Source organism: Dipodomys spectabilis, unplaced genomic scaffold (assembly GCF_019054845.1).
Source record: "Dipodomys spectabilis isolate Male_0828 unplaced genomic scaffold, ASM1905484v1 ptg000106l, whole genome shotgun sequence".
In the NCBI taxonomy this organism is placed as follows: domain Eukaryota; kingdom Metazoa; phylum Chordata; class Mammalia; order Rodentia; family Heteromyidae; genus Dipodomys; species Dipodomys spectabilis.
In genome coordinates this window covers 2,195,953-2,207,494 of record NW_024870783.1, presented here as the reverse complement: position 1 = coordinate 2,207,494, position 11,542 = coordinate 2,195,953, and the positions used below count along the sequence as shown (strand labels likewise).

At 37.1% G+C, this 11,542-nt stretch overlaps 1 gene segment (V, D, J or C); it reads right to left on the bottom strand.

Moving 5' to 3' along the window:
• Nucleotides 1-5,614: 5,614 nt before the first annotated feature.
• LOC122114118 lies at nt 5,615-6,413 on the bottom strand. The segment is given in 2 exon segments: nt 5,615-5,961; nt 6,327-6,413. Coding segments are annotated over 2 exon segments (381 nt in total).
• Between the last annotated feature and the right edge of the window lie 5,129 nt (nt 6,414-11,542).

Genomic DNA, 11,542 nt, shown 5'->3' with positions numbered 1-11,542 from the left:
TTTTGATTAAATTTCTTATTTAAATTGTTTCTATAAACTTTTTAATTGGTAACTATGAACACTATTATACCTTTTCCCAGATATGGAACAAGATTTAATACTTATGATAGCTAGCAAGCTAGATAGTTATTCAGCTAATGAGGTAGATGGATGATGGATGGAAGGATACATAGTAAGATAGACAGATAGATAGATAGATAAAAATGATTATAGAAACCTAATTATTTTAAATTGAATAACAATGAAAAGTATAACAATATAGTATGTGAGCTATAGTGTCATGGTCTGCAATTTATAATTTTCCTAGTGTATATCTGCTATCAACTCCATGTAAATGACTTGCTGTCTTCCACTCCTGAATGGGCTTTCCCACCACCAAGGTCTAGGACAGTTAACATCAGATATTTACTCTGTTAGCCCAGAAGCTTCCTCTCTCGTGGCTTGGCATGCTTTTTCCCTCCTCAACACTAGGCTCATGTAGTAAAGGCAGTAAATGATTAGCCCCAACCCCCTTTCCCGGAGAAAGCGCTCCTTCAGAATAGATAAAACCATAGAAGGCAGCAAAATCTCCTAGACCTCATAGGTTCTATGGTCTTCTGAGAACACTTTTTTGCTAGGTTTTTATCTAAGCAAATCTTACAGGAAAAGACAGCTCCAGATAAGTATAAGTAATTATTTTTTTACCAGATACCCTGACTTATTAGCTTGTTTTCTTTTATTAACAAACTTTATTTAGTGATCATGAATAGAATTGCCCAATTACCCAGAGATAGAATGAGACTTAAGACTGAAGATAGATGGAGAGATAGAAAAATGATTAGAGAGAAACCAGAAATATTTCAATGAATGATGAAGACATATGTGAAAATATACTTTCTGAAATATATTGTTAAATTCTGCAAAGTACAGTCTACCACATACCACTCTACTCCTTTTCCATAACCAGGATTTAGACAGTTAATATCAGACTTGACTCTCTGTATTCTGAAAGGACATAGATTCATAAACAGCTTTGTGATCATTCCACATGTCTGAGCTAGAAGTCTCCTACACCTTTGGATGACATTCATGTTTCTGTCCTTTCAAATTGTTCCCATTCAGAAATTGAGCTATTCTTTATCTTACAAACTGAAGTCTACTCAGATTACTCTGCTCTATAAACATGTGCATTACTAAGTTATCCATCTCTTTTAGTGTCAAACTGAAGAAATCTTTAGTGACTGAACTACTGTCTGGGCTTGTAACCCAGACAAGCAGAACCCCAAAACCTTACTTGAAATAAATGACCTTAAGCAAAAAGATCTGGATATGTTGCAGCAATAGAAGGGTCCTTATGAAATCTTGAGTTCAAACCTCAGTAGCACAGAAAAAAAAACACAAAAAGAAAGACCAGCATCTTAAACTAATGTTATATATTTTCATGTACAGAATACCCTGGTGCTGACAGGAGTTCTGTGTGGCTGCCCTGCAGAACACTAAGATGATCCCCCTATTATATCTGAGCTAAGGCTGAAGAACCATGAACACTCAGATCCCAATGTTATGATGTCATTTATAAATGTGAAAATTTCCCAACCCAGTGACTATTCAAGGGGTAGAAGTGAATGCATCATTATGGTACTGGCAAGTATTAAGTTCATTATTCTTTCTTTGAGGACAGTAACTTCACACATTTCCAATCTACTTGTCTGTTAATACACATATATTAGCATATGGACAGGCACTACTAACATTTCGATGTGCTTTTTCCACAAAGTCTGTGTAAGAAACATTTTCCTCAGTGGACCTCTGTGTGTTTATGCTAAGAGCTAGAAGACCTCAAATGTCAGTGACTTGGGGAAATTGCTTAGATCACTGAAGGACTCTTAAGAGTCAATTGCTTTGACGTGAAGACAACCAAATAATCAGCCTCTTCAACATGTGGCTTTTTAATAACACACCCATCCTGATACAGACATGCAGATGCACATCTATGTGTGTTTAAGGGTTAAATAGACATGTTCTTAAATGGGGCTAATAGAGAAGTAAGGAGAATCTCTTATCCTTGATACTCATCCTGTAAACACAGGTGATATTTTTTCTTCCAGTCCTCATGCTGGAATGCAGGGCCTAGGCCCTTTTCTTACACTATGTGTACTCAAGACAAGTGCTCTACCACTTGAGTTAGAGCTCTACTTCCAGACCTTTTTGGTTAATTAGAAATAAGAGTCTTCCTTTCCTGTCTGGGTTGGCGTTGAACCACAATCTTCAAATCCCAGTCTCCTGAGTAGCTGTGATTACAGTTGTGAACAACCAGGCCCTGGCTTGCACAAGGCTTCTTAGACCTAACAAGGAACACTGGTTATCTTGCTGAACTGAATATTCACATTCAGTAGATTTGAGATGGTGTATAATTTTGCCTTTGTCACATGGTCTTCATGATATTGATGATGTTGAATTCTGTACACACTCTGAAGGGAAATACTGCATCCTTATTTAGTTGTTTGCTTTTTATATTGTTAAGAAAGAATTTGGTTTGCTTGTGAAGAGATTCTTACATATTTCATGCAAAAATGTCATTTTCCACTGATCTGTGACTTAATGAAACTTCCTTGCTTTGCTTGCAATATACTGGTGATACTTAAAATCAATGTGGAAATGTTCTTGGCTAATGAAATCCTCATCAAATCCTTGAGTTTTGGGTCACATGACCATAAAGCTCTCAACTTCTATTACAGAGTTTCTACAGGTAGTGTATTTCCCAGAATCATTTTCCCTCTCTGTTTTCCTGTGGATATACTAAATGAGGGCCTCACATAGGATTCTAGGCCCTAAGATGACTCAGTCATATCCATCCATAGATATACACAAGGAAATAGTTGAGAGCTATAGGCAACTGAGGACTTCATACATTTTTACATATTTTATATGTATTGGATATGTTTTATATTTTTATTGTGCAAATACTGTACAGAGGGTTATAGTTACATGAATAAGGTAATGAGTACATTTCCTTTCGAGCATTGTTACCTCCTCCTTTGTTTTGTTTCTACCATCCTTCCCTCCTCACCTCCCCAGCTCTTCCATCCCCCCCAAGTTGTTCATTTTCAACATAGTGTCTTGCACATCTCATTGTTACAATGGGTCAACCTGTATATTATATGTTTTTACATATTTTTATGTCTATGATTTTTCTGTTAACGTATTAATGTATATATCTGACTATTAGTAAGTTCATATATGTAAGCCCATTTCTAACTCCTCTGATATTTATTGATGTTCATGAGTCAATTGCAAATTAATTGTTTTTTTCCAGAAGGTTCTTTGGTAGACTCAACTGCATTACTTTTATTTACATATTCTCATATTTGTCTCTGTATTCTATCACTTTATATTTATTATACAAATACTTATATTATGTAATCAGTTCTCATAAAATGCATCTTCTATGTGTTTATGTTTCATATATAACCAGTCACTATTTCAACAATAATAAAGTCTAACAAACTCCTCTAAATCTAGGGCCTTGTAACACAAATCATTTATGTTAGTCTTTGCACAAATCATTTATGTTAGTGCAAAGACTAATTCACAATTGCACTGATATGCCCAATCCAGGCAGGGCTTAGCTTCTTCATTTTGTTGCGGGTCCCTTGTCTTGAGTCCACTGTGTGGATTTGTTTGATCTGGAACAGAGACATAAGAGGAAATGACCACTTAGGATTATATACATGCTGCTGTGGTCAAGCTATTGTCACAAATTTATGTCCAAATATCCCCAGAACAGGACCATGCATTTTAAACCATTTGTTTTATGGCTTATCAAAATACTAATAAACATTTATTCCATTATACTTTCATAAGACTGGATCATATAACTGAGAAATAATTATGAATTTGCAGTTTGGCATCCAAGAAAAAAAATTAGTTGTTGTTAATTAGACAAAGATGTAGTTGTGTTGCTACCATTTTTTTTTCTTAAAAGGTCTTCATTGAGGTCAAAATCTCCTAAAGCTTGGATTCCAAAACATCCCATGGAAACCTGTTAACTTGTTGAAATGCAGAAAGGTGGATCAGCAATTTTGCATTTGGAACCAGTGCTCTGGGATGATGAGGACATTTCTGGTTTCAAGAAAAGAATGAGTAGAAATGCTTAATTATATATATTTAGGTAAACACATATTCCTCCATTATATTCCATATATGTGTTTGTCTGTGTATGTGCTTTTCTAGAAAGCTATTCCACTAGCTGACAAATGTTGATTACAAATATTTAATATAATTTCTCATTTTGTAATTACCATTATTACAATTAATTTCTGTTGATATGATAGTAGAGTCAATAATAATATCTGTAAATGACTCCACGCAAGCTCCATTTGCAGCTCTTAGATGGGAAGTAATGATAACAACTGACTTGTCAATCATACAGCAAGAGCAGTGTGTTGGAGGCCCCGTTATAATTATTTTTTTCTGATGACTTGTGAGAGACAATGAGTAGCCCAGGTGAGAATTAGAAATCTGATGGGTACCCCTGTATAACCTGTTAAAATTCCTAAGCAGAGAGGAGAACTGAGATTCAACTCTGACATTTCTGTCTGGTCTTCCACAAAATGCTACAACTGTAGATAAACATTGCATTAATTGTTTCTGTTAAGACGATTCCTTAAGTAAGTTAAAGGTATTCCATTAGTTCATATACATTCCAGACCTATACTTCTCCTATAAATGATACCTTGATGAACTCAGAGCATTTCCAACTTCATGCCACTTTTTCCCAGATGGATTAGAGAGCATCATGGTGAAACAATTTATAGCATCAGAAGCAGATACACACTGGACACTGGTGGAAACTTGAGAATTCCCCAAGTCGTAGCCTGTGAGATATCATAATTCCAGGTGTCTAAGGTGATAGAAGTGGATACAAGACACACAAGATTAATGTTGCCCTCTTGAATTTTTTTTTTTTTTGTATAAAGACACAGACGTTGAACAGATGAAGATAGCATCCTTTGAAAAAGGTTTCAGTCTCAGACTTCTGGGAACTATGAACCATATTACAGGGTTTCACCACACACCACTCTCTTAAGTAGAACCAGAGTCCCAATACACAGAGGCAGAGAATATTGTGTTTTGTGCAATTTTGTATTTTCCCCAGGTTGATCCAGCCAACAGACATTGATCAAACTCTGATAATGGCTTTATGGTCAGGCAGGTTTAATGAACACACAGAGCAGAAACTAGAAAAGGCAAACTTGGGTTTCCAGGTTCTGAACAGAAAGCATGGCAAAAGTTGTAGGCTAGTATGTGTTAAAATGAAGTATTACAAGTTTCATCACAGAGAGAATAATAACCACAGCAGACATTTGATTTTTAGATTTCTGGTTGGCTATAATATTACTGAGGAGAGACTTGCATTTTTCAATAAATACCTAATGGTTTATCTGGTATTTATATTCAGGTAATTATTCTCCTGATTGTTATAGATTGCATTTTGTTGTATTGTCATATACTCTTCACCTCTACTCAGAGTGACTCTAATATAGACCTCAATATCTTCCTCCTAGGCAGACTCACACAATCTGCTGGGCTGCTCCCCATACAAGCCAGCCATGAGGGCAGCTCACCCAGCCAGATGGGAGGTTTTTGTTCAAGGCTGTATCACTGTGGGAGGGAGATACATACTTTGAAAACAGTAATAAACTCCAACATCCTCAGCCTCCACCCTGCTGATTGTCAGTGTGAAATCTGTGCCTGACCCACTGCCACTGAATCTGTCTGGGACCCCAGATCCTCGTTTGGAAACCAAATAGATCAGGAGGTGTGGAGACTGGCCTGGCTTCTGCAGGAACCAATGCAAATAGGTGTTTCCATTGCTATGCAGAAGGCTCTGACTAGACCTGCATGATATGGAGGCTGGCTCTCCCAGTGTGACAGGCAAGGACCTTGGAGTCTGGGTCATCACAACATCTCCACTGGATCCTGAAATTAGAATGAGGCAGAGAGCAAGATTATATATAAACATAGGGAGCAATGCATGCATTACTTTTATTTAGATAAATGTTTCCCCTTATTCATATTCATGATTTGATTTTTAATTTAAAATACTAAGTATTAAAAGTGATATTCTTGCAGCAGAAAAGTGTCTCTAGGAGTCAAGTGCAGTAGTCCCACCTAGCAGAGTCTTAACTCAAGCACAGGTTCTAGCTTTCTGGACTGTTCCTCACTCTCTCAGACCTAAACCTCATTGCCCTACCATGAACATCTAACACATGGATAAGTTACCAATGGTCCATGAGAGCTCACCCTCCCACCCTCTCTGATTCTTCACCTCCCACTGCCCTTACCATGGATCCAGAGCATTAACAGCCAAAGGATCTGAGACAAGGACTTCATTTTTAGGAGTGAAATGAGGAGTCTAGACAGGTCAAGGCAAGATCATAGCTGAGCCTTTATTTCAGACTTAGAAAGAAAGGTCCTCCTTAGGGAGCAATATGCAAATAGCCAGATGGGTGCAACAGTGTAAGAAAAGAAAAAGGAACAGTGTCTATTGGCCATTCTTATTTCCTCTTCAGAGAACATTCTCTTTAAGTCTTTAGCCCATTTATTTCTTGGGCAGTTGTTTCTTTGAGAATTTGTTGTTGGGGGATTCAATTTTTCATGTTCTAAGTATATTTTAGGTATGTGACCCTAATCCATTTCATGGCTAGTGAAGATCTTCTCCCTATCTGTGGGCTTTCTATTGATCTTGCTAGCTATGTCCTTTGCCATGCAGAAGCTCTTCAATTTCATGCAATCTTATTTGTCCAAACTTTCTTTGATTTGTTGTGTTTCTGGGTCTCTTTTAAGAAATTTTTTGTATGTACCCAGGAGACCTAGGGTTTCTCTGATTCCATCCTGTAATGTTTTCAGAGTGTCTGCTTTGACTTTGAGGTCTTTGATCCATTTGGAGTTGCTTTGGTGCAGGGTGATATATAAGGATCTAGCTTTAGTTTTCTACAAGTGATTAACCAATTTTGCCAGCACCATTTACTGAAGAGGCAAGAACTCCAATAACAACAGATGCTGGAGGGGATGTGGATAGAAGGGAACCATAATGCACTGTTGGTGGGAGTATAAACTCGTTCAACCACTTTGGAAAGTAGTATGGAGTTTTCTCAAAAGACTCCACATAGAGCTCCCCTATGACCCAGCAACCCCACTTTTGGGCATTTACCCAAATGATCACTAAAGCTACCAGCACAACTATGTTTAAACAGCATCATTTGCCACAGCTAAGATATGGAACAAACCCAGATGGCCCTCAAAATATGAATCAATCAAAAAAATGTGGTTATATACAAAATGGAATTCTATGCCTCCATCAGAAAGAATGACATTGCCTCATTTGTTAGGAAATGGAAAGACTTGGAAACAATTATATTAAGTGAAGTAAGCCAAGCCCAATGAAACATAGGTCCCATGGTTTTCCTTGTTTGCAATAACTAGTATATGTCTGAGACAAGGAGATGCAGTCAGATAAGTTGATGTTAGGTGAAATGAACCACAAGATAGGATTCAAATGTTTTTTTTTCCTTCTTGTGATTGTTTCTAACTTACTTATAAGATGCTTTCTTTGTTGCTTTGTATGTCCCTCCCCCACTGCATAACCCCTGTTTTCACTATTTGATGTTGATATAATTTGTGGAGGGGAAGGGAAGAAAACAACTTGTTTAAATAGGGATACAGGTGGACCCATTGCAAAAATGAAATGTACAAGACATTATGGCGAAAAGCGAACTTTATAACTTTGGCCGGTGGTGGGGGTGGTTGGGGAACTTCGGAGGGACGGGGAGTGGTGTGGGTAAATGGGAAGGGACCAGAAGGTGAAATAAAGGAGGAGGCAACAATGCTTGATAAGAAATGTACTCATTACCTTGTCCATGTGATTGTAACCCCTCTGTATGATATTTTCACAAAAAAGCCTCAGTGCATGTATACATATGATCAATTAAAATTATGGTTTATTCTTTTGATTTTTGCTTTTTATTTTTTATCTTCTTTCTGGCTGGTTTTGTTTTCTGTACCCTTGTCTTGTATATAAATTTTGTTTTGTTTTATTTTGAAGAGAGTAAGGGGTACCATAGAAATGGTGGGACAAATGGTCAACAAATGCAGCAGTAATACTCACTAGACGCTGTTGAAAATGAACTACACAACTTTGGGGGCAAGGATCAGGAGGAAGAAAAGGGAGAAAATGGGGGAAGGGGTAACACTGTTCAAAAATTAATGTAGTTATTACCTGTCTTATGTAACTGTAATCACTTTGTACATCATCTATACAATAACAATAAGAAATGAAAAATAATAAGAGAGTAGTTTATTTTGAAAAGATCAAGCTAAAAATGTTAGATCCAAATCTTCCAAAATGGAGGTACAAAATTTTTATTATTTTGTCTTTATGTTTTTTAAGTTAATAACATATTCATGATTCCATTCGACTTCCGAAAGTGCTCTGACAGTGGCAATGAGAAATAATAATAATTAATGTGATATTCAGCATGAAAAAGTGATTAATTTTCTGATAGATTGCAATGTTGGATGTATTGTTGAGACATGAATAGAAATAAGATGTTGTAAAGATCTAATTTCCTGAAGAAAAAAGTTCACTAGTTCACTATACAAAAATAATAAATATTTAAGGTGGTGAACTAACTTGTTAATTAACTCCTTTAGATCATTGCACAATGTGTGCAAATACAAAAATTATATTGTACTTCAAATTAGATTATACTGTGGTAATCAGTAATTGTTGTAAAATTTTTAATGACTTATCATATAATATTATTTTCAAAAATCTTTTTCACAAGCTATTTTGTATTAGCCTTGCATCTTCTATATACTCTTCTGTAATTTGGGTAGGGGAAAATACAAAATGCTTAAGTAGGGATACAAGTTGACCCATTGTAACAGTGAGATATACAAGACACTATGTTAAAAACAAAATTTACAACTTTGGTGGGGGGAGGGGGGGGAGGGGAGTAATTGTGGAGGTGGGAGGGAAGGGATGGTAGGGGAAAAACAAAGGAGGAAGCAACAATGCTCCATAGGAAATGTGCTCATTACCTTGCTCCTGTAACTGTAACCCCTCTGCACAGTATTTTTACAAAAGAAAGTACAAAATATATTAACATGTCACTTGAAATAACATTTTTACTAAAGTGTTTGATTAACTGAAGAAGAAAATCTTTGACTACAAGAAATCAATGTTTAATGTAATGAATAAATGTGTTAATTACACTGTTTAAGTCATTGTAAAATATGTGAACATACCTAAACATCATATTGTACTTCAGACACAATTATACTTTGGCAATAAAACTTATCTTAAAATTTTAATCACTATTTTTTCTTTACAAAATCTTTCCAAAAATCTTCAAAAGCTATATTAACTGACTTTTAAATACCTGCTATGGGCCAGGTGTTGGAGGTGCCATTGGAGCCAGCTTGGCTTGTAAGCCCTGGTGAGCAGCTGGAGAGGGATAGATTTCAAAATGTTTAATGGAAGATAAAATGAAATATATGCAATGAAGTAAAATGCTCTGAGTTTTATGGACTGTCCACTGGTCTTTGCATTGGTGTCCTGGGCACTGTTTATGAATGTCTGCCCTCCTTCTATTCTGAATACTCTTAAACTTAAGCATTATCTCCTTCAAGGACAATTCACATGAGACATTTTTTCTTAATACTTAGGAAAAGACATGTCTCCTCATCTAGTTTTGTGTGCATCATGCATTTCTGTGCCAGATATTTGCTTTTGAGGATATGTGTGTGTTCTTTCTTAATTACTGGAAACACTTCCTTCTCAGAAGCTGGAGTGTCCTCTAAACCAACATTCATATCTTTTAGGTCCTAAATAAAGCAATATTTTGTGTGTTCTGCCTGGGGCTTGAAGTCAGTCCCTAAGATTTTTGTCTCAAGGAACATAAACCACAGCTTCAATTCCAGGTTTTTGGTGTTTAATTGGAGATAAGATTATCACAAGAAATGCACTTCCTACTTTATGTATATAATTGTAACCCCTCTGTACCTCAACTTGACAGTAAAAGTTTTAAAAAGAGTCTCATAGATTCTTATAACCAATGCTGGCTTCAAACCACAATCCTTAGATCTCAGACTCTTGTGTAGCATTATAGGCATGAGCTACAAGTGACCAACAGGAAAGCAGTTTTTACTTTGTTTAGTCTATGTGATCCAGATACAGAATGAATACAATGCAACAAGGTCAAAGTTGGGGACAGGAAGTAGATCCATACAGTGTGGAGAGAACATCTTCAACATAGAGAATCAAGGAAAAATGACCACAGATTGTGAAGCTAGAGTGACATGAAGGTGTGTTCCCCACATGGAGAATAGCATGTGGACTAACTTCATCCCATTGTGCACAATGTCAGAACTGGAAATGATGAGCAGAGTACTCTCATGGCACATAACAAAGCCAAGACAGTGATGCTCTGCTGTGGTAGCACATGGGCAAATCATTGGCCACTCAGGGGCCTCTTCAAAACCATTCATTAGAAGAATGCCACGAGAGTAGTTATTTCATCACCTCTACCTTCTTAAACATTAGCGCTCACTGCACTACATGCTAGCATAACTGTTTCAAGTTTTCTACAATGCTCTTCTTTCTTCTTTTTACAATGATGTATAATCTTGTCAACAAGGTTTACACATCCTTGCCACTCCTCTGAAATTTTACTTCCAATCATATCATATGGTCACTGTGTATCTCCTACTGCCTTTGTCTGGGGGAGATTTGCTCTCTCCACTATGCACTTCAGGACAAAGCTGATACTAAAGAAAACAAGGAGAAGGCAGATGTGAAGACTCCCTAGTACATTATAAGGGACATATTAACTAGATGAAGAAGAGAGATCCTGAGAGCCTCTACTCTTTTATGGTTTAAAGAAGCCAGGCTCTGAGGATACACATTAAATTCCCATGATCCACGCTCCAGGGCTCACTTCAGCAAGTGTGGACATGTGGCTTGTGAACTTCAAGTCCACACAGACTTCAGGTACTGGAATATATGGAAGAGTACAAATACTAGACTCAAATCAGAGTTTTGGGCAGGCGTACATGGCCATGGGTTATGACAGATGGAGCTATCTGCCTGGGAGATGAGGCTGAAGGCCCCGCTGGCGGGGAAAACCAGCAGACATTTCCATGCATCTTTCTGGAAGAAGAAAATACATCCAGGAAAGGAAAGTGCTTATAGTCTGGGCCATGAACCTGAATGAAGTCTGGGACTAAGGTGAAATTCTGAGAGACCCAGCCTTCAGAGCAGGGCTGAATCTGTGGAAGGATGATCCAGGGCTTTTCTCACTGATTCTGAGGGGCTGGGATAATGTGGAAAGTTAGCAGGGCCCTCAGGACAGAGCCTTAAATCCACTGGAGTTCCTTCTTATCAGAACAGAGAGGAGCACATCACAAATGAATGCAGAAGTTATACATGTATTATATATATGTAGTAAATTACCTGTTAAATTAATACATTAATAAACATGATTTTAACTGTGTAAGT